The sequence below is a fragment of the Prionailurus bengalensis genome, chromosome E2, assembly GCF_016509475.1.
Source record: "Prionailurus bengalensis isolate Pbe53 chromosome E2, Fcat_Pben_1.1_paternal_pri, whole genome shotgun sequence".
NCBI lineage: Eukaryota > Metazoa > Chordata > Mammalia > Carnivora > Felidae > Prionailurus > Prionailurus bengalensis.
In genome coordinates this window covers 11,748,868-11,771,213 of record NC_057352.1, presented here as the reverse complement: position 1 = coordinate 11,771,213, position 22,346 = coordinate 11,748,868, and the positions used below count along the sequence as shown (strand labels likewise).

At 59.3% G+C, this 22,346-nt stretch overlaps 1 protein-coding gene across 1 annotated transcript; it reads right to left on the bottom strand.

The window, feature by feature from the left end:
* Window positions 1-156: 156 nt before the first annotated feature.
* Window positions 157-22,141, bottom strand: EXOC3L2 (exocyst complex component 3 like 2). Its single transcript, XM_043598607.1, has 12 exons — window positions 22,036-22,141; window positions 17,395-17,933; window positions 13,732-14,365; window positions 11,082-11,193; window positions 9,794-9,895; window positions 9,578-9,678; window positions 9,239-9,349; window positions 7,506-7,641; window positions 4,020-4,142; window positions 3,417-3,572; window positions 2,500-2,621; window positions 157-822 (listed from the first exon to the last, which is right to left on the bottom strand). The coding sequence occupies exons 2-12, from the start codon at window positions 17,915-17,917 to the stop codon at window positions 534-536; spliced, it is 2,409 nt and encodes an 802-aa protein (XP_043454542.1). The 5' UTR covers window positions 17,918-17,933; window positions 22,036-22,141; the 3' UTR covers window positions 157-533.
* Between the last annotated feature and the right edge of the window lie 205 nt (window positions 22,142-22,346).

The window sequence follows — 22,346 nt, the reverse complement described above, 5'->3', positions numbered from 1 at the left end:
TGGCTTGCCTGCTTCTGCCCTCCGGGGCCTCCCGCAGCCTCCACTGCCCTGCCCAGGAGTTGGACCCCAGCCCAGCCTTGGGCGTGTGAGAAGCCCTTGGCCCTGGGCCCTGCCCCCGGTCCTTCCTCCCCCACACGCTGGGGACTCAGCCCTTCCTTGTGTTAAATAGAAACCTCTTTATTCTAAGTATCGTACATTCCTTAATACATTGGACTGGGGCCAGACCTTGAGGTGAGGGGAAAAGGGGGGGCCTGGGACACTTCTCTAGAGCCTTCCAAAACGCCACCCAGCACACGCTGGGCTGGGAGCTGGTGCTGAGCTTGAGTTTCGTGGCCTTGGGAAAGTCCTTGGTCCCTCCGGCCCGTTTCTCTTCTACGCAGGGAGCGTAGGGGTGGCCCCAAAGGCCTCTGAAGATCCTTCCATCCTAGGTCGTCTGTGGTCCCAGGCAGGGAGTCAAGAGGGGGCCCTACAGGAGAACGGCTTGTCAGCAGCAAAGATGGGGGGCACTGAGGTGGGAGGGGGCTGGGAGAGTCTCAGCGTTGGGTGGGGGGCCGTGATGGAAACGGAGGCCGAAGCCGGGGCAGGCAGGCCAGACCGGGCCTGGTCAGCCGGGAGAGGGGAAGGCGGCCCAGGAAGAGAGGGAGGCCGAGGCAGAAAGGTGGGCGGGGCACGGAGATGTCTGAGAAGAAGGCGCGGTCCCGAGGAGGTGACAGGGCTCCCGCCTCCGACAGTTCCAGGTCCCGGGCCACGGCCAGGATCTCCTGGCGGGCGGCTGTGTTGTGCAGGCCCCGGATGTCCAGGAGGGCTGCCACGTGCTTCCGCCTGGGGACAGAGGAAGGGACACGTGCATGGGGTCCTCTGCGCCAGACGCACACTGGCCCACCTGTGAACCTCGTCCGTTCCAGAACCTACCTTAGCTCTGGAGCCCTTTTGCTGCCCTCCAGGTCCCTCCCCCCCCACCCCCCAGCCCCCAGTCTCCCCTCCTGCCGGCACTATCCTCCAAAACTTCCCTTCCAACCATTTCCAAATCCTTCCACTGCTAACTCATTCCAGAACCCTCACCTCTAAACCCAATCTTCAGCCCCAACTCAGTTCAGGCAGCTCCTGGATGTCCTTCTGGTCCCCTCACACCTGTATCAGCTCTGGAATCTACACCAACCCTAACTCCACCCTCCCTTGCCCCTCAAACAGCGCCCCCACCCCCACCCCCATCGCTCCACCTAACCCGGAAGTGCTCACCCACAACCGCGGTCAGGACCCTCACCTCGCCCCACCACCACCCCCCCGACCCCGACCCCAGGCCAGGTCTGGAAGCTTCTCCACCGCTGCGGTTCCCGGTTCCTGAGCCCATGCCCAAAGCCAGGAACCATCACCACATTCCCACACGAGACCCCGAACCCAGCAGTCATTTCCAGAACCTTCATTTCAAACAGAGCTCCCGGGCCTCCGCGCTACCCCCCTTCAACACAGCTCAGGCGTCTTCCCTCCCCCCCGCCCCCCCACCCGCCTCCCCAGAGTCAGAAGTAACCGTCCTGGACTGGTGGCTCCCTTCACCCCAAGCCCTCAACCTTGGAGTCTAAACCCAGCGGAGGCCTCACTCCCTGGGGCGTAGGGGTAACCCCCCCCCCCCCCCCACTACACAGAAGAGCCTTGCACGACCACCCCCATCCGCATTCACAGGGGGCGGTGTGGCGATGGGTGGTCAGGTGCACCAGCTTTAGAGACGGCCTGCCACGGGGGGGGGGAGTGGCGTCAAGTCCCCAGCTTTGCTAGCTGTGGCATTTAGGGCAATCTCCTTAATTTCTGCCTGCCTCAGATGACGCCAAGCATTGAGAACAGCGCTGCCTTTTACTTGCATATAATTTGCTAAAATAACTCTTATGATAGGCCTTACTTATTGAGTGGGTGTGTAACATGCTTTCTCAGGTCTGACATCAGGGCTCATAAATAAGAATCGGGAATCGGTAGTGCGGTCACCGTGGATGACGAGGAGAAGGAAGATGGAATGATGACGAAGAATCCCCCCCCCCAAATCCTAGGAAAAGAGTCCTGTTATCCCCCATGGACCTGGTGAGGAAACCGAGGCTCAGAGAGGGTCACCCAGAAAGGAAATGGTCCACCAGGATCTGAGCGGCGCCTGCCGCCGTCCCAGTGCGTGTGCGCCCGTGTGCCCGTGCGTGTCCCCGTGTCCCCCGCGGCTCCCGGGCTGGGCTGGCCCTTCCTGCCGCCGGCGGCCCCGCGCCCCCCTGCCCTGGGCTTCCTGTGACTGCCTGTTTGTTTGCGAGCCCTGGTGGCGGCGGCGACGGCAGGAGAAGGAGGAGGGAAATCGTATTAATAATGCCCTGGTTCCAGCAGGAAACGGCCGTCAGACACGCTCGCCGCCCCAAGAGCAGGAAACGCGGGGACGGATGCCAGGGCCCGGACAGTCCTCGGCCTGGCGGCGGCGCGCGCGCAAAAAACGAGCCGGGCGGGCGCGGGCGTGGGGTGGGGGACCCTCACCTGATGTCTGGGTAGTCCCGCACCAGCACCCCCACCTCCACCTGGATGCTGGGCGTGTCTTCCAGCTGCAGGATTTCGGCCAAGTGCGGCACCACGGCGTCCAGCCACGAGGCCTGGGACTCCTGCAAGGGGGAGGCCCCAGGCTCACACTCTGGCCCCAGGTCCCCCTCCCCGTAAACCACACCCCTCCGGGCCTCAGTCTTCGCGTCTGTAAAGGGGGCCAGGGGCGGGTTATCTGGAAGCTTGGGCAATTGGAAGAAAAATCCATAATACATCTACTCCCAGGTTTGTGGATAATTGGGGGGGGGGGGGGCTCGGGGACACCCCTCAAAGCCTAGCCCTAGGATTTTGCAAAACGTTACCCTTAGGGGAACCTGGAGGACGCGTACTGGGGGTCTCTCTGCGTTCTTAATAAAATGACGCACGCACACACACACCCCCGCCCCCGCTGCTGAGCTCCCGCTGGTTGCAACGGGGTACAAATTAAAGAGGGGGGCAATTTGGAACTCTTGGATTTGGGAACGCCAGGATTCTGAGTTCTGGCTGCGCTGAGCCTCTGTCTGTGCTCGTGACAATAGCTGACGTTTCCGGAGCGCTACCTCTGTGCCAGGTGGGGTCCCAAGCCCTTCACAGGACTTAAGTGACCCAATCCGCACCCCACGCACAGGGGACCGGATTCCGGTTTGCGCCCGGAGGCGAGCCCCCCCCCCCCCCCACCGTGAGAAAGCCGACTTTTACGCGCGGAGGCCAAGGATCAAAGTGTTCACCGTGGGCTGAAAGTTGGGCGACGGCTTTAGGCTAAGGCCCCGCCCCGGCTAGCGGGTCGGGGGTGGGGGGGCGGGAGGATTCTCGCGAGGCCAGGTTTTTTGGAGCCCCCCCACCCCCACCCCCACCCCTACCCCCGGGGCCGCACTGACCAGCCGCCTGAAGAGCCTCTGCAACTGGGCCGCGTCCTCCCGGAGCCTCCCGGCCACGCGGCTGCGGGTCCGCGCCGAGCGGCAGCGCAGACGTCCGCGGAGCAGGGGCCGCACATACTCCACCAGCGCCCGCCGGTGCAGCTCGGCCACCAGCGCCTGGGGACCGGGGGAGACGCGAGGGCTTGTGAGCAGCCGGTGACCCCTTCCCCCGCTCTCCACGCGCCCCGCGCCCACTCCGGGCACCCAACGGGAACCCCTCCCCCGCCCACAGGGCGCCACACCCCCTCTTAGCCCCCCGGCCCCCCAGGCAGCCCTTCCGACTCCCAACGGGTGACCCCAAGTCCTGCCCGATGATACCCTCCTCTGCCCCCTCATCAGCTCGCCGGCACCCCCTGCCGGCCCAGCCCAGCCCCCCCGGGAGCCCCACCTCCCAGAGGCCCCCACCCTGGGCGCACCCCATCCTACATGCCCGCGGATGCGCCTCCGCGCAAGCGCCGCCTATCCCACTCTGAGCGAGTGGCTCCGCACCTTGAACGCGTCTCCCCCAGCGGAGCGCTCCCGCCCCTCCTCTCCCCCCCCCCCCCGCCCCTCCAGCCCGCGCACCTGGTAAGGCTCATCCTGCATCCTGCGCAGTGCCAGGGCCTGAGCGCCCAGCGTGCCCACGATGCCATCCAGGGCCTCCGGGCTGTTCAGCCACTTCCTGCGCATCAGCTTGTTGAAGTGGGGCTGGGTGCGACGGAAGGGGGAGATGGTTTTAGCCCTCCTCCCTGCCACCGTCTTTCTTCACTTACCAGTTCAACAGATGGGAGCCGAACCGGTTCTGTACGGTGCCCTCCCCGGGCTCACAGTCCGGGGAGGGGGACAGACCGTCCCCAGTGATGGACCCAGAGTGGTCAGGGCAGGGAGGCGGGAACCCAGGAGTTTGGGAAGCCCAGAGGGGATGCCTGAGTCAGCGGAGAGAGTCAAGGAGGGCTTCCTGGAGGAGGGGACACCAGAGCTGGGGACAGAGGCTGGAGGTGAGGGGTGGGAGAGGGAGTGGCTCAATCAGCGGGAGGAGCCAGTGTGAAGGCGGCTCAGATTTCAGACGGGCTTTGGGGTCAGTGGGGTCAGAAAGAAGGTGTTCCTGTGGCTGGCAAGATCCATATACTTGAGGGGCCCAGCGCAGAATGAAAATGGAAGGCTCTCATTCAAAATTATGAAGAACTTCAAGACAGCAACAGCAGAGCAGCAAACCAAGCTCGGGCTCTTCTAGGCAAGGGCGTCCTGTGTGACTGATGGGTTCCACAGACTCTTGAAGCTAGAACTCACCACAGGGGGACAGGGGGTGGGGGGGTGGGTGGGGCTGGAGCACACAGGGCTGTGAGGAGCCCCAGCTTCCTCCTGAGGGCACTGGGGAGCCATGGCAGGTTCTGAGCAGGAGGAGTGGGTCAGGCTTGTGCATTACCGAGATCTTGATGGGAGGGGCAAGGCTGAAGCAGAAAGGGCGGGGGGGGGCTCAAAAGAGAAGAAAGAGGGAAAGAAGCAGATGAGAGGGGTGAGGAGGGGGAATGCAGGACCCAGATAGTAAGATTCGTACAATTTCGGTGGGGGGGGGAGGGGAGGGAGGCACCTGCAAGTGACCTAAGAGGTGGGACCAGCAGCAGGACGGTCCCTGAAGTGGATCTGGGGGCAGGGAGGGGGAGATGCCGTGGGCCGGGTGGACCCTGGGGAACGTGAGGTCCCCGGGGACATGGGGGGTCAGTGTCCAGGGGGCCTGAACTGAAGTAGGTCCTATCCCACTCTGCCCCACACCTACTGCGAACAGTAGCCTGGCCGCGTGAACCTCCAGGAGTGGGGCCTTGTGTTGAAAAGCAGGTGTGAATTAGATGAGCTGACGCTCTTGGTTCAGGGCCTGTCACTGTTGCTATGAACCCTGTATTTTTTTTTTTAATTTTTTAATGTTTATTTATTTTTGAGACCGAGAGAGACAGAGCATGAACAGGGGAGGGGCAGAGAGAGAGAGGGAGACACAGAATCCGAAGCAGGCTGCAGGCTCCAAGCTGTCAGCAAAGAGCCCGACGCGGGGCTCGAACTCACAGACCGTGAGATCGTGACCTGAGCCGCAGTCGAATGCTTAACGGACTGAGCCACCCGGGCGCCCCCTCTGAACCCTGTATTTTTACCGAGATATCAGCCAGTGCCCGTGGGCTGGGACCCAGGTAAGCACGGTACGGCCACAATCTTATTGGCTCCTTCCGGCCACCAGCCACCTGTGCCCATTTTCCAGATAAGCGAACAGAAACCCCAAGAGGGCAAGCAACTGGCTCAAGGTCCCCCTCCTCAGAAGCAGTGCACCCACTGCTGGAACAAAGACTGTACCCCTTCCCAGCACCCCCATAAGGCCCCCACTCGCTCACGTTCATGCACACACTTGTCCGTCTAGTCATTCAACAAACACCCCCCCCGCCCCCTTTCTGTGGCTCAGCTGGGTCGCTGGGGACACATGGAGGAGGCTCGGGGACACACGGTGCAGAACGAGACAAACAAAACTCTTGGGGATTTGATCATCGCGAGCAGGTCAGGGGAATCATAATGCCGATCTGATATTTGGTGATTTTAAGGAATTATCGTTCCCTTGGTTGGGTATGAAAATGGCACCGTGGTTATGTTTGTTTAAGAAGGATTTCTTATCTTTCGGAGATGCAGGCTGAAACCTTGATGGGTGATGACAGGATGTGGCGGGGGCGGGGGGGGGGGGTGGAGAAAGGCCACACGAGATTGGCCTGGAGCTGATACTTGCTGGAGCTGGTCCACGGGAGGTCATTCTGTCATTCTGCCTACTTTTTGTGTACGTTTGAAATTTTCCATAATAAAAAGTTATTTTAGAAACATTCCGACAAACCCTGCCCTGGAGAAGCTCACATTCCGGGGGGGAGGGGGGGGGGAGCTGGATTGGGGAGAGGAAAAAAAAAAAGCAAAGGCAGTAACAGAGCAGGTGGCCCTAAGTGCTTGGTTGGAGAGAAACTCAGCAGGGAGTGGGGAAGGGAGTCTCCTCTCGGGGCTTCTATTTTATTATTATTATGTTTTAAATATTTATTTATTTTTGGAAGACAGAGACAGAATATGAGCAGGGGAGAGGCAGAGAGAGAGGGAGACACAGACTCTGAAGCAGGCTCCAGGCTCCGAGCTGTCAGCACAGAGCCCGACGCGGGACTCGAACCCACGAACTGTGAGATCATGACCTGAGCTGAAGTGGGAGGTTTAACTGACTAAGCCCCCCCAGGCGCCTCCGGGGCTTCTATTTTAAATAGGGCAGTCAGAGGAGGTCTCACTGAGAGGGTGACATCTGGATCAAGACTTGAAAGAAGTGAGGGAGGGGGCAATGGGGCTACTGGGGAGAAGAGCGGTCCAAACAGAGCAAACAGCAAGTGCAAAGGTCCTGAGGCTGGACTATGTCTTGTTAAGGAATAGCAAGGGGGCTGGCATGGCCAGAGTGGAGTAAGTGAGGAGGACAGTGGGAGAAGGGGAGGTCAGAGAGGGAGAGGAAAGGGTCAGACCATCCAGGGCCTTGGGGGCCACAGCAAGGACTTTGGCTCTTGCCCTGAATGAGCTGGGAGCCATGGAGGGTTCTGAGCAGAGGAGGGACATGATCGGATGTACGACATAGATTGAGCGTGCACTATAACCAGGGATACACACACCTCTGTCTCATTCCCAGGTACTCCCACCGCCCTCCCCACATACTCTCACCCACTTCTGACCCCAGCCCCTTCTGGGCGCGCACAGGAGCCCAGGGGTAACCTGGGCTCCAGGGTCTAGGAGAGGCCGGGCAGGGATTTGGGGGCCTCAGTGGGGAGGGGCTCCACCTGATCCCCAAGACCCCTTCTGCTGGTGGCTCTCCATCCTTCCCTTGACTGTGTTCTCCCCTCTCTTCCTTTCTCCACCCCCTTTTGCCCCCCTACAAATGGCCCAAACAGGCCATCACCCCCCCCCCCCGCGTGCTTCCCAAACACCGAGTCATGGGCTTAAAGGAACTGCAGGTTGCGGGGGGGGGGGGCGGTACTCCCCTCTCCTGGCACAGGCCCTACCCCAGCCCCCTGCCTCACTCACCTGCAGCTCTTGGAAAAGCAGGTCAGCCAGGACACGGTGGCAGAGGCGGGTCACGCGGTCCAGAGCGCTGGCTGCGGCTTCCCGGGCCGGCTCGCTCTCGGGGGGTCCCACCCGCGCCAGGCGCTCTGCCAGAGCCCTGTGTGGATCAGAGGAGCCAAAAGTCAAGGAGCCCCGATATTCAGCTCAACTGCTTGGACCCCTCTGCCTTCTCAGATGGACTCTATTTTGTGAGCACCGAGGTGATAGGTCCGATGGGGAGCTGGGGAGAGTCAGGGGCTCTGGGGAGAGTCTGGGGGATGACAAATATCAGGGGATGTCTGGGAGGCTGGGGGGGGGGGTGTGTGTGTGGAAGCTCCGTGGAACGTGATTCTAAACGTCTAGAATTCTAAGATTCTACGCTTCTCATTTTCTCTCATTGCAACCATGATCCCTCCGTCATTAAAAGGGCAGTAACCTGGTCTGAGAGCAATGTGGCATTTTCTGGCCAAATCCCAGCGGGCCCCCTTCTGGGACTGTGTCCCTCAGAGTCCCCACGTCTGTGGGAGTTGACAGGTGTGCCACGTTTTTCTCTGCAACAGGGTGGAGCCAACTCTCCATTCACTGGGGACACATTAAATAAATGATCGAACATGCAAAACGTGGAATGCAGTTCACGTGTTGCAAAGGAAAAGTGGTAACTCCAAAAGCTCACAGAAAGATCTCCAAGCTGTTAAGGGGGAAAGGCACAGAAGTGTGTTCAATATTCTACCATTTGCATATTTTTCTTTTTAAGGAAAAGGAATAAGGGGGGCCTGGCTGGCTCAGTCGGTAGAGCATGAGGCTCTTGATCCTAGGGTTGTGAGTTCGAGCCCCACATTGGGTGTAGACATTACTTGAAAATAAAAGCTTTAGGGGAACCTGGGTGGCTCAGTTGGTTAAGCATCCGATTTCGGCTCAGGTCATGATCTCATGGTTTGTGAGTTCGAGCCCCGCATTGGGCTCTGTGCTGGCAGCTCGGAGCCTGGAGCCTGTTTCCGATTCTGTGTCTCCCTCACTCTCTCTGCCCCTCCCTTGCTCACTCTCTGTCTCAAAAATAAATAAACATGAAAAAAATGTTCTTAAAGGGAAAGGAATAATATGGATTCACATTAGTGAGATATATTTACTTCTATATGAAATATGAATATGAAATAGGTATATATGAAATATGTGTATGGATATGCACAAAATATGCATATGTATATATATGCAGAGTATGCAAATGCACACACACCCTTATTTACACATATTTACTGGTAAATGTCCTGCAAAGATACGACAGACTCTAGCAGTAAGGAAGGTGGGGGCCGTATAGGCGTGAGGCTTTTCACGGTGTGCCCGAGTGTGCCTTGAATTAGGAAGCATGTAAATACATCACCGATTTTGAAAACGCATTGAAAATACGTTAATAAAAAAGGGAAAATACGATTAAAAAAAGCAAAATAAAAAAGATCTGTAATTCTTAGAGTGCTTGAGTCTTTCTTCTAGGTGCGCGTTAATTACAGCACCCCAATATTCTGATTGCTACATAATTCTAGTGCTCTGTGATGCTAAGATTCTTTCTAGGACCCCCCTCCCCAAGGTTTGATGTTTCTAAGGCCCCCACATGCCCGTGTCTCTGGGCCAGCTCTGTGATCCCCACCCAGGGCCCCGGGCACCCCAGTTCAGCTTGTCGCCGGGACTGGTCCTCTCCCCCACACGCTGGGTGCTCTCACCTCAAGGGGGGCCCGCAGTTGACCAGGGAGATGGTCCTACTGATGTACCTGTCGGGTAACAACTCCCGAACTCCTGGATTCTCGTGGAATCGCTCCACCCGCTGCTGGAAGCTAGTCGGGGGGAGGGGGGGAGAAAGGGATGACACGTGACAGACGGAGCACCCGGCCTGAGGAGGGTCCCCTTGCTGGCCACTCAGCCCAACAAAGCCCGTGACCCTCACTGAAGCGCCCCTGCCCATCCTTACTGGATTGCCTTTCATCTCTCCTCTCTCTGCTGGATCCCGGCTACCGATGCCTCCGTCCCGCCCTGCACCCCTGCCCCGCCCCAGCCCTCCATACCTCTGCAGGAATTCTGCCAGCCCCCCCAGGCAGCAGTGGGCCATCCGCTCCCCAAACTCTTGGCTGATGCGGGGTGCTCTTTCCGTATGTTCTTCCAGCAACTACACGGTCCCCGGAGAGGAGAAGGGGTGAGGAGGGGGGAGGTCTTACCTTCCCGCCCCCCCGGGGGGGGGGGCGCTGGAGAACGGATTCTCCTTCCTCTTCCCCACCCCCTACCTCACACACATCCTGCGCCAGGCTGCTGGGCTGCTCCTCCGTGCTCCCCCAGTGCTCCTCGTTCTCCTGTAGGACCCGAAGCAGGGCTGCCCGAGTCTGAGCCTGGAGCGGGGAGGTTGCAGGGGGGAAATGCAGGAGTCAGGGGGTGCCTGGAAGCCTGTCCCTCCTTTTCTCCCCTCCATGGTTCCCACCTCTTAGCCCCAGGCCGATCTGGGTCCTACCCCTGAGCGTGTCAAGGTTACTCCAAGGAGGGAGGCTGGACCACAAAACCTCCCCAGCCCCTTGCGTCCTTATGATTTGGAGCTTCATGTTAAGAGGCTATAGTTTTAAGTTTCATCCATCTGACGGCCAGGGAGTTTGAGGGTCTATTCTGTCATTATTTGACGGTCCTAAGACTCTGGTCCCCAGGTTCTGCAAAAACAATTTGTTCGAGGGGCACCCGGGTGGCTCAGTCGGTGAAGCATCCGACTTCGGCTCAGGTCATGATCCCACGGTTTCATGGGTTCGAGCCCCGCGTCGGGCTCTGTGTGGACAGCTCGGAGCCTGGAGCCTGCTTCGGATTCTGTGTGTGTGTGTCTCTCTCTCTGCCTCTCCCCTGCTCAGCTCTGTCTCTGTCTCTCTCTCTCTCAAAAATAAATAAATAAAAATTTTTAAAAAAATTTTGTTCAAGAGAGTCAGATTCTGTGATTCAAGAATTCCAAGGGTCTGGGATTCTGAGGTTGACACACGTCTGATTCCCTGGTCCAATGTTCCCTTCAGTGAATCTGAGAACCACTCTAGGCTCTCAAGTTACTACGATTCTGACCTCTGTGGCCGAGGCAGGACTGGCATTCCAGTGGCAGACAGCCCCGTGGCCAGGCTGGGTGTTGATGGCCCCACCCTTCTCCTCACTGGTGCCTACGCCTGGCCAGTTATTACCCGGGTTTGCCATCGGCCCCGCTTGTATGCACAGACTGCTTTCATGCCCTCCTTCTGTGAGTCTTTGGGACCGCGGGCTGAGCTTCTGTGACCGACTCCTGCTCTAGGATTCCAAGTATCGGAATGTCTGGAAACTTTGCTGATCGGCTCTGTGCCCCCCTGGGTGCTTGGGTGACCACACGGAACATAAGGCAGAAGTGATCAGCGTGGGCTTACACTTCTGTGTCTTTCGGACAGAACTCAGAAATCCACAAAGGGAACAGGGAAATGGACGTAGCGAAAGGGGGAGAGGAGAGCCCCCCCTCCAGCCCCCCCCAAGCGACCCCTCCCTCCCTGCAGAGCGCCTCTGGCTCCCGAGTCCCCCCGGTACCTTAACGTCTGTGACACATTCATCCTCCAAGCCCCGCAGGGTGCCAGGAGACAGAAGGGGCCCCAGCTCCCCATTCTCCAGGGCCACCAGGTCCACCAGCCCTAGGACCTCTCTGGGAGTGGGAGGTAAGAGACAGAGGGGTCTGTGAGAGGGGGGACCCTGGGCCACGGAACCCCTCCCCACCCCCCCCACCCCTTCACACCCAGTGTGTTTGTGACCCTGGGCCACTCCCTTCCTCTCTAGGGGCCAGATTTGCTCATCCCTCAAAGGAAGTCTCTGGAATTGTTGCTTCCCTGGCCCCAGCTGTCTGAGTCAGCTCCCTGATGAATGGTGTCCGGGCAAGACTTGGAGGGATCAAGTCCAGGCTTGACGGGCTGGCACGCAGAGTCTCGGCCGTGACCAGCTTCTGCCTCCACTCCTTGTCCCCATCACGTCACCCGCCTTCGAGGCCTCCCCAGTCCAGCCCTCGCTCCCGGGTCCTACACTCTTACACACCTGGTCTGTGCCATACCACCAGACCCCTTATGCCTCCTCCACCATCCACACGCACCCCAGGCTTTTGCTCTTGGTGTTTTCTCAGCCAGAAGTACCATCTTCCTACAAAGCAACTTAACTCCCGTCCAGGAAGCTTTCCGGACTCCCCGTCCTGCCTCCGTCTCCCATGGGAGATGTGACCGTGTCCTTCATACAGAGTCCCAGATGGGATCTAGGGGGTCGATGTCAGTACCTGTCACCTTCCCCTTCTTCTGGTGGCAGCGTGAGGGTTTTATTTGAGGGACCACCCACCCTCCTCACTCGCCAGCCTGTGGTTTGGGTGTGGCCAGCTCCCTTGTCCCTGGAACCAGTAGGTGACCCAGTCCTGGCTAATCATATTCCATCCCCTGGCCACCAGACTGGGTATGTCTTAGGATCCAAACACTTGACAGGAAATTTTAGGAGCGGCAGAGTCCATGGCGCTGAGGTTCTAAATGCCAAGGTTCTAGAATTCAAGGGATCAAGAGATTACAGTCCTAACCCTGGAGGGATCCACAGTGGGTCCACATCCGGAGTGGATGCGGCTGAAGTTTAGGATTTGAAGTCTCATCGCTGCTAAGGCTCTAGGATTGAAAGTGTAGCGGCACCTGGGTGGCTCAGTCAGTTGAGCATCTGACTTGGGCTCATGTCATGATCTCGCGGTTGGTGGGTTCGAGCCCCGCATGGGGCTCTGCGCTGACAGCTCAGAGCCTGGAGCCTGCTTCGGATTCTGTGTCTCCCTCTCTCTGCCCTTCCCCTACTCTTCTCTCTCTTTCTCTCTCAAAAATAAATACACATTAAAAAAGTTTTTAAGAAAGCGTCCGTGGGGCGCCTGGGTGGCGCAGTCGGTTAAGTGTCCGACTTCAGCCAGGTCACGATCTCGCGGTCCGGGAGTTCGAGCCCCGCGTCAGGCTCTGGGCTGATGGCTCGGAGCCTGGAGCCTGTTTCCGATTCTGTGTCTCCCTCTCTCTCTGCCCCTCCCCCGTTCATGCTCTGTCTCTCTCTGTCCCAAAAATAAATAAACGTTGAAAAAAAAAAAAAAAAAAGAAAGCGTCCGTGCTAAAGTTCTAAGATTGGAAAAATCAACAGTGCTAATGCCCTAGGATCGAAAGAGAGAGCAGTAACGGTTCTAGAATTCGGAGGGTCGGCGATGCTAAGATTTTAGGCATGTTGGTGCTAAGGTCCTCGTATTTTAAGAATCAGTGGTGTGAAGGTTGCAGGATTGGGGGTGGGGTGGGGTCAATGCTACAAAGGTTCTAGATGAAAATGAGCAACTGTGTTAAATTCTAGGACTCAGAACAATACTGAGATTCTAATAGTGTAAGTGTCATTGATGCGAAGGTTCTAGGCCTGGAGGGGTCCACCGCACCCGGAGGCTTCTAGGACTGAAGTGGTCAGTGGTGGGCACCTGGCTGGCTTAGTCTGTGGAGCCTGCAGTCTTGATCTCGGGGTCGTGGGTTCAAGCCCCACACCGGGTATAGAGATTACTTAAAAAAAAAAAAAAAATGGAGTCTTTCAAAGGAAGGAAGAAAGGGTGGCGGGGGGAAAAAGAAATGGTCAGTGTTGCTGAGATTTCAGAACCGGACGGGCCAATGGTGCCCATAGGTTCTAAGTCTGGGAGAGCGGGGGGTGTTAACGTTCTACAACCGCAGGGAGCGGTATGATCCGTGTTGCTAAGATTCGGAGAGTTTAACCGTCAACGATGCGAAGGTCCTACGCCGCCGGGAAGGGTCGATGGTGCTAAGATTTTTAAGAATGGCAACTTAAGGCCGCTAAGCTTCCGGGACCAGCGGGGGCAGCGAGGCTCAGATTCCAGGACGGGCAGGGTGAGCGGTGCCACGCTCCCCAGGGTGGAGGGGTCAGCTGGGGGTCCTGACCCGTCACAACCGGAAGGGCCCGTGTTGCTCGGGTTCTAGCGCGGGACGAGAGGATCGCGCTCAGACGCTCGGATCGTAAGGGTCCCCGGGGGGGGCGGGGGTGAGGGCTGGCGGGGTCGAGGGTTCTCAGAGGCGAGGGTTGAAGAGCGGGCCGTTCCAAGGTCTTTAGCACCTGGCGAGGCCGGGGCTGGGGGAGCGTGGGTCGCAGGGGGGGTCGGGGGCGGGATCTGCGCGCCCCGGGGGCAGCCGCCCCGCCTCACCTGGGGTACACCTGGTTGTGCCAGTGCAGCAGGGCGTAGCGGTCGGCCAGCGGCAGCCTCCGGCGGGCGGCGGCCCCGAGCCAGTCGGCGAGCGCGCCGTGGTAGCCGCGCAGGTAGACGCCGAAGGCGCCCAGGCCGGCGGGGTAGGCGGGCGCCAGGCGGCCCCGCACCACGCCCATATCCTCCAGCAGCCGCGCCCGCAGCGCCTCCAGCTGCCCCGCCAGGCCCCCGGGCGCCCCGGGCGCCGCCGCCTCCAGGCGCTCCCGCGCCGCGCGCGCCACCGCCTCGGCCCAGCGGGCGCGCAGCTTGCGGGCGGCCCCGGGCCCCCGGCGCCCGTCGGCCGCCTCCTCCTGCACCAGCACCTGGCCCAGCTGCGCCACGGCGCCCGCCCCGGCGCCCGCGCCCGGCCCGGGGCCCGCCAGCGTCTCGCGCACCAGCGCCCACAGCTCGCGCTGCAGGGCCTCGTACAGCAGCGCCACGTCCCGCGCCCGGCGGCCGCCGGCCGCGCCCTCGGCCCCGGGCGGCCCGGGCGCGCCGCCCCCCGACGACGCCAGCTCCTCGGCCTCCAGCTCCAAGATGTGCTCGTCGGCTCGCGCGAGCTCGCGCTGCTGGATCAGGCTCAGGATCTCCAGCACTGTGGGGGCAGAGCGGGAGGTCAGGGGGGAGCAGGGCGCGGGGCGGGGGGAGACGGGGAGGCGAGGGGCCGAGAAAGGAGCCCGGGACGTTCCGGGAGAAGAGGGGTGGGTGAGAGAAGGTTGTCGGGCGAGGGATGGGGGGCAGGGTGAGGGAGGGAAGTGGAGGGGCGGAGGAGGGAGAGAAGTCAGGGGAAGGGGGGGGAGGGGGGGAGGCGGAGGGGAGAGGGGCGGGGGACGGCACAGGGTATGGGAGAGTGGGTGAGGATAGGGGGAAGGGACCGGGATATTTGAGGGGCGAGGACAGGGAAGGCACCTCGGATCCAGAGAAAGGGATCCAGGGAATGGGAGGGCGGGAGGGAGGCCAGTCTGAGCCAGGTAGGGGGAGCCGGTGGAGAAGAGCAATGGATCAAGGGGCAGGGTGGAGGCCAGGAGGTGGGGAGAGCAGAGCAAGACCAGAGAGGGTCTTTGGGGGGGGGGGGGGAGTGGCTGTGGGGGTGATCTGGCACTGTGCGTTCCGACTCCCCCAAGAGACACCCCCAGGGGGTTGGGAGGCCTTCGCGTGAAGGCCAAGGGAGGGTCCCGGTGGCCCAGGGTTACCCCGACACCTCCACCCCCCTCCACTTCCTCCCTGGCAGAGAAACTTGTTTCCTGGCCAGCGCTATTTCTGCCCATCCGTTTCCAGAAGGCGGGGGCTCCAGTCACCCCCTCCTCGCCTCCCTGAAGTGCCCTCCCAGTCCCCTGGGAGCCGGGGCTGAAATAGCTCCTGGCCAGGATGTGGGGCGAAGTGAGGGCTCTCCTGAGGTCCCCGGGGGCTGAGGCAGCATGCGGTGGGGGGTGGGGGTGGGGGGTCTGGGAGTGAGGAGGGGGGTGCATGAAGGTGGACGGAGCCAGCCCCAGGGATCCGAACCGGGGTCTCAGAGATGGGACTGAGATAAGGGATGAGGGGGAAGTTGGGGTGCAACCTCTAGAGGGGACAGGAAAGGAGCTGAGCTTGACATCTGGGGCCTGGGACGGTGACTGGGGGCGGGTGGATTAAGGGTCAGGGATTAAGAATGAAGGGAGAGGGGTTCCCCGGGTGGCTTAGTCAGTTAAGCTTCTGACTCTTGATCTCGGCTCAGGTCGTGGTCTCACGGTTCATGAGTTTGAGCCCTGCCTCTGGCTTTGTGCTGACAGGCTGGAGCCTGCTTGGGGTTCTCTCTCTGCCTCTCCCTCCGCCCCCCCCCCCCATGGTCACTTGCATGTTCTGTCTCAAAACAAACAAATAAATAACGTTATAAAAAAAAAAAAAATGAGGGGCCCCTGAGTGGCTCAGTCGGTTGAGTGTCCAACTTCAGCTCAGGTCATGATCTCACGGTTCGTGGGTTCGAGCCCCCGCGTCGGGCTCCGTGCTGACACCTCAGAGCCTGGAGCCTGCTTCCGATTCTGCGTCTCCCTCTCTCACTGCCCCTCCCCCGCTTGTGGCTCTGTCTCTCTCAAATAAATAAATGGAAAAAAAATTTTTTTAATGAAAAAAAAAAAAGAATGATGGGGGAGAGACTAGCTTGCCGTTGGGGTTGAAGGTGGGTGCTGAGATGGGCCTGGGTCGGGGGTTGGGCGTGAGGCTAAATTGGGGACCAGGCTGCAACCTGCATGCGGGAGGGCACTGGCTGGCCCCCGTGGTGTTGACGGTTCTTGGGCACAGAGATGAGGTTAAAGGGATAGTGGGGTTGGAATAAGGATAGAGTAGAAACTCAAAAAGGCATTGAAGAGAAGACCCTGGGGCTTGGGGTAGTTTGGGGCTGAGGATAGAGACGGGGTGGGGGTATGAGCTGAGTTGTGCCCCCCCCCCACCATCACCAAGAAAAAACACGCGTGAAGTCCTAAGCCCCCGGTACCTCAGAATGGGACCATCTCTGGAGACAGAGATGAGCGGAGAGGTGAGCAAGTTAAAATGGTGAGGTCGTAGGATGGGCTCTGATACGGCGTGACTGGTGTTCTTACACAAAGGGGAGATGTGGACACAGAGACAGACACGCATCGCGAGAAGATGGCCAGCCAAGCACCAGGCCCAGAAGAGTCGAGGAAGGAGTCCCCTCTGCGTGTCTGAAAGGGCATGGAGGGGCGCCTGGGTGGCGCAGTCGGTTGAGTGTCCGACTTCAGCCAGGTCACGATCTCGCGGTCCGTGAGTTCGAGCCCCGCGTCGGGCTCTGGGCTGATGGCTCAGAGCCTGGAGCCTGTTTCCGATTCTGTGTCTCCCTCTCTCTGCCCCTCCCCCGTTCATGCTCTGTCTCTCTCTGTCCCAAAAAAAAAAAAATAAATAAACATTGAAAGGGCATGGATCCAGAACGGAGAGAACAGATTTCTACAGTTGAAGCCACCCGGTTTGTGGGGTTGTGGGACAAGGTTACAGCAGCCTGGAGAACGTAACACAGGCCGTGGGGGACACAGTGGGGAGACGCAGGTGGGAGGTAGGCGCTGGGCGTGGCGGGGAGTTCGAGGTGCGGCTGGGACGTGAGGTGGGGATGAGGTTGAAGCTGGGGGTTGGGGGGTTGGGCTGGATTTGGGTTTGGGGTTCAGAGTGGGGTGGAAGAGGAGAGGAGGTTGGGGGTGAAGGAGGAGGTTGGGGTGCAGTCTGGGGCCAGGGTTGGGGCTGGCGATGGGAAGGGGGTGGGGTACAGAGGTTAGGGAGAGGCATAAGGTCAAGGTTGGATGTGGCTACATGGAAAGGAGATGGGATGGAGGCTGAACTTGAAGGGAGGGAGGGAAGGAGGGTTGAAATTGGGGGTGCAGAAGGGATTAGAGGAGATGAGACCAAAGTTCATGATCCTTATCATAGGACATGGGGGTGAGGTTGAGGCCGGCAGGCGGCGGGTGGGATGGGTCCGGGGTGGATTGGGGGCGGGTGGACTGGGGGTGGGGTGGATTGGGGGCGGGTGGATTGGGGGTGGGGTGGATTGGGGGAGGGTGTGGAGACACAGCTGCGGCCAGGGCTTGGTGATAGAAATCAAGATTTTGGAGGGAGGGGGCTGGGCGGGGGCTCCCGACTCACCTGACAGAGGTTCCTTCATCTTTGGGGGCTCAGGGACCTTGGGCGGGGGCTCGGGAGCTGCCTCGCCTGCGGGCACCACCCTCTCAGCCAGTGACGCGCGACGGGGCTTGGGCCCGCGTCCCAGTCTCAGGAAGGCCAGTCTCCGGGCGGCCTCCCCAGCCACCTCCTCGTCGCCCTGGGCTCGGGTCCCCTGAAGCCTGGCCAGGAGGCCAAAATCTGCTGAGCTCCTGCGTATCCCTGGTGTCAGCACTCGGCTCAGGAAAGAACGGGACTGCCCATCTCCGGGGCTGCCTGCCCGCCGGCCGGGGGTCCAGCCCAGCCGGAAGGGGGCCAGGCCGGCCAGCTTCTCCAGGGTGGCACGGCGGCGACACGATGTTCCGTTGGGCAGGCTCCCCAGCTCCCCAACCTCGTCTTCTTCCGGTCCCGGAACTTCCTCAAAGGGGTTCCGAGAGGACCTCAGAGGCAGCGTCCCCGCCCGGGGCACCTTAGGGTCGGCCACCCCTAGACTCTTCAGGATGGGCATCTTGACAGGCAGGGGCCTGGGAAAAACATAAGTGGTGTTGATAATTAACGCCTCTGGGTGCCCAGCCACGCAGGGCCTGCGTGCCAGGCACTGGTCTGAGCATTCACTAATCCCATGAGGCTAGTGCTGTTACTATATGCCCACGTGGCAGATGAGGAAACTGAGGCTCAGAGGAGCAAAGGTGCTTACCGAAGGCCCCACGGTGATTCAGGGACAAAGCCAGCATTCGCGCCCAGACCTGTCTGATTACCCTGACCGTTGGCGTTCAGACCCTTTCCCTGCCTGACTTCCTGTCTGGGTGCTCATCACCTCTGTGGACCCTCCCACTCTAAGAGGAAACAGGCTCAGAGAGGGGAAGCGTCTGTCCCAAGGCGGCACAGCCAGCGAAGAGGAGAGACTGCATGGGGACTCGGGCCCCACCGTCTACCCGGACATCAGTCACACACATGGGCACCTGCCTCGTCTCTCCCCTGTCCAGCCAGCACACCTGTCACCTCTATCCCGCCTTCTTCTTCGCCTTAGCAAAGCCTTACTGGGAAATGTCCAGAGCAGGCAAATCCAGAGAGACAGAAAGGAAGTGAGTGGTGGCCGGGGACTGGGAGACGGGGGTGGGTCTTAATGGGTGTGGCTGCTTAATGGGTACAGGTTTCCTTTTGGGACATGAAAATGTTCTGGAACTACATAATGTGGATGGTTAACAGCACTGTGAATGTACTGGAATGCCACTGAATTGTACGCTTTAAAGTCAAATTTTTAAATAAACTTATTTACTTATTTTGAGAGAGAGAGAGAGAGAGAGAGAGAGAGCAGGGGAGGGCCAGAGAGAGGGGGAAAGAGAGAGAATCCCAAGCAGGCTCCGTGCTGCCAGCACAGAGCCTGAGGCGGGGCTCGACCTCACGAATCGTGAGACCATGACCTGAGTGGAAACTGAGAGTCAGACACTTAACTGACTGAGCCACCCAGGGGCCCCAAGATTTTATTTTTAAGTAATCTCTACACCCAAAGTGGGGCTCGAACTTACAGCCCCGAGATCAAGAGTCACACGCTCTACAGACTGAGCCAGCCAGGCGCCCCATAACTTGAACTTGATGGGGCACCTGGGTGGCTCAGTCGGTTGAGCATCCAACTCTTGATTTTGGCTGAGGTCATGATCCAGGGTCGCGGGATCGAGCCCTACGTTGGGCTCCACACTGAGCATGGACCCTGTTTAAGATTCTCTTTCTCAATAAACATTTAAAAGAGTCTCTCCCCCCCCTCTCTCTTTCTCTCTCAAATAAAATAGAACAAAATAAAGTGAATTTTATCCCACCTCCTCAGTCCCTCATCTCCTCCCTCTCCATGGCCCCTGCCCCAGTCCAGGCCCCCTCCCACTTCCCCCCTTTCTCCCTGGTCTCCAAGCTCTCGCCTTGGCCCCTCCAGCCCACCTTTGAGGATCTCGTTAAAGCACAAACTTGCCCTGCTCTTTCTCTTAACCTTGCATGGCTCCCCAGTACCCTTGGCGCAAAATCCAGCCGCCCTTGCCTGCCAACTGTGCACCTCACCAGTGCTATCCCACATTCTCCCCCTCCAGGCTCCTCTGGGTGCCGGCGTTTGTTGATCTCTCTACCTGGACACCTGTTCTCCCTGCACCATTCAGGCTTTAGGATCCAGCCCCCAAGGCCCTCTCCTCCAGGAAGCCCTCTGTCATGCCTAGGCTGAGTCGAGTTTTCCGCCCTCAGGATTTTCCCCATCCCAGCCCTCCCCACTCTGAGTTGTCAGTGTCTGGGGATGAGTCTGTGTCCCCCACCGGACTGTGAAGTCCCTGGAGGGACAGGGTCGGGCTGTCTCAATCACCACTGCGTCCCCAACTCCCAGGGCAGGCGCTCAGGAAATGAATGGGTGCTAAACAGGAAACAAAGGAAGGAGGCAAGGACCTCATTCCTTGTGGGTGAGGAGTCAAGCTGGAGAGGTCAGTACAGAGCAAGACGTGCAGGGCCTCGGAGAGGAAAGCCGCGAGGAGGGACTTGGGCTTTTTCCCGAGGACACTGGGGAACTGTGGAAGGGCGCTTTTTAAAATGATGAAATCGTTCAAAGATTCGGGAATTCAGAAAAATTTAGAAAACAAATAAACACCCCCTCTGCTTCCAATCCTAGCTGCGTCTAATGCAAACATTCTATTTTGTGGCTATTCTGTTTCTATGGCTCAGGCTTGGCTGTTGTTTGGGTGTTGGTTGGTTTGTTTGTTTGGGGTGGGGTTTTTTTTTGTTTTGTTTTTTTTTTTTTTTTTTTGGGGGGGGGTCTTTTTTAGAATCGAGCATTACAAGATGCACTCCCCGCCCCCAGCTCTCCTCCCTTGCCCTCTTCCCAGGACAGTAGCATCCAGAATGCGTGTCTCCCCAGGCCAACCCGACTTTTACTCTTAAGTCTCCGTAGCCTTGCATCCAGAAACAATGTATCGCTTTACGGGGTTTCAGAACCGCTCTGTGAAGGCTCTCCTACTACGCGCATCCAGCAACTTGCGCTTTGATGGTGGTGTTTGGACTCACATACATGGGAGAGGTATCCGTGCCTATCTCGGTGGCTCTAGTCGATTTCAGTGTCGCGTTACTCTTCCACTGTCTGGCTTTGGCAAAACTGTGTGAAACGTCAGGGGGTTCCCCACTCACCTCCTGCTAGACACATAGGTTGTTTTGAACTGGGACAGGTTCCGAGCAGTTGAGGGACAGGGTCGGGATTGGGCGGCCCCTTGGGGGTGCATAGAGCATCTGGAAGGAGGCTGACGCTCAAAGGGTCCCCGAGCTGGCTGGGCCGTGGGTAAGAGCATCTTCCTTTCATGCGGGAGCCCCCCCCCCCCCCCCCCCCCGCTTCTTTCCTCCCTGACTTCAGCCTCTGGACCTCAGCTGTCGTTCCTCAAGCCTCTCTCCAGTCTCCATGGTCCCCTGTCCTCCAGAGAGGCAGTCACCATGGCAACCCTTGCCTGGAGCCCCCATGGCTGTGGGCAATCGATACGAGCCCCCCATGCACACACCCACAAGTCGTGCACGGATTTCTCTGTCTTTCATTTTCCCGACTGGCTTCTGTGTGTTTCATCCCACAAATGGCTTCACCGTGTCCCAGCCCTGTGTCCATCATCCCCCCCCCGCCTCCGAAAATCCACATCTCCCTTCTACTTCCCTGTAACAGAAGCCAACATGACCCAAACTGGATCTGCCACTCCCCCACTGGCTCCCACCTCCATCCCCAAACTGGATCCCAATACCCCCCAAGCCATTTCCAACATCCTCAGACCCCGCTGCAACAGTTTCTCCAAAGTGGCCCGGCCACTTTCCAGGCTCCACCACCCTCCACCACCCGCCTCTGCAAACTGGCTCCTCCGACATCCTGCCCCCTCCAGCCCCCTCATCTGCCTCCCAGTGCCCGGGCCCCTGACTCACTTCCGAGGCATCCCTCAAGCCCCCAGCCTCCCGACTCCCACAGGATGTCTTGGCCACCAGCGCTTCCCTCTCTGGGCTTCGGCTCCTCCCCCTCCTCCCCCCCCCTCCTCCTCCTCCTCGCTGCCAGCCTTTCCCCAAAGCCCTAAACCCTCCACGGGCAGTCTGACCTGTTTGCAGAAGTCAGCACCTCCAGCCCCCAAGTCTGTATCTGGGAACAGCCCTTATAAAGTGTGCGTCCATGCTGGACCCCAGCCACACAACCCCAATCCAGACCTCGCCCCCAAACTATCCCATCATCAGCCCAGCCCGGTTCAAGCTCATGCACATCTTCACTCCGAACACCATCTCCAAGCCCCCATCTCTTGGGGATGTAGAAAAGCATCCACCGCTTTCTCCCAACCTGAACTCCGAGGGCATCAGACCCTTTCTCTCCTTTCTCCCTTGGTGGTCCCAGCTCTCCTGGCTCCTTTGAAGCTTCTCTGGATCCCCAGGGTCCCCAGATTCTTCACTGCACCCCCCTGCGGTCCCCGGCTCCTCCTGCCCTGTGGCTGGCACCCTCCTGAGGCCAGACCCCACATGCTGTCTTTGCCCCCAGCCTCTCCTGGCTTCAGGGCACATGTTCTCACCACCTCTGGTCCAGCCCAGGTCCAGGGGGGAGCCCAGGCCAGGGCGCAAGAATCCTGCCCCCTCCTCTAGCACACTCACCTCCTCGTCAGCAGGCGCCTTCGTCCCTCCGTCCCTGCTGCTGTCCTGCCCTGAGGACACTTCAGCCAGAACTGCTGAGAGCTTGGAACTGGGGGGGGGGGGTTAGAGGAGGTCAATTTCCTGTCAGGAAACCCCTCCCTCTCTGGGGCCAGGGGCGGGAAGGACTCTTTATCTGTCTGCCCTTTTAGGCCAAGCTGGGGTTGGGCTGGGAAGGACAAGGCCACAGTCTGGCCCCCACCCTCACCCCCACCCGGAATTGTCCCCCCCCCCCCCCCGCCTGTTCTTCACGCCTTCCAAGGTGACAACACCAT

Bases quoted from the DNA above. Each gene is read 5' to 3' on its own strand.
- EXOC3L2 (XM_043598607.1), bottom strand. From the start codon at position 17,917: ATGCCCATCCTGAAGAGTCTAGGGGTGGCCGACCCTAAGGTGCCCCGG. The intron at 14,366-17,394 runs GTGAGTCGGGAG...CTGCCCCCACAG, and splicing joins GATGAAGGAACCTCTGTCAG to TGCTGGAGATCCTGAGCCTG. The intron at 11,194-13,731 runs GTGAGGCGGGGC...TCCCACTCCCAG, and splicing joins CACAACCAGGTGTACCCCAG to AGAGGTCCTAGGGCTGGTGG.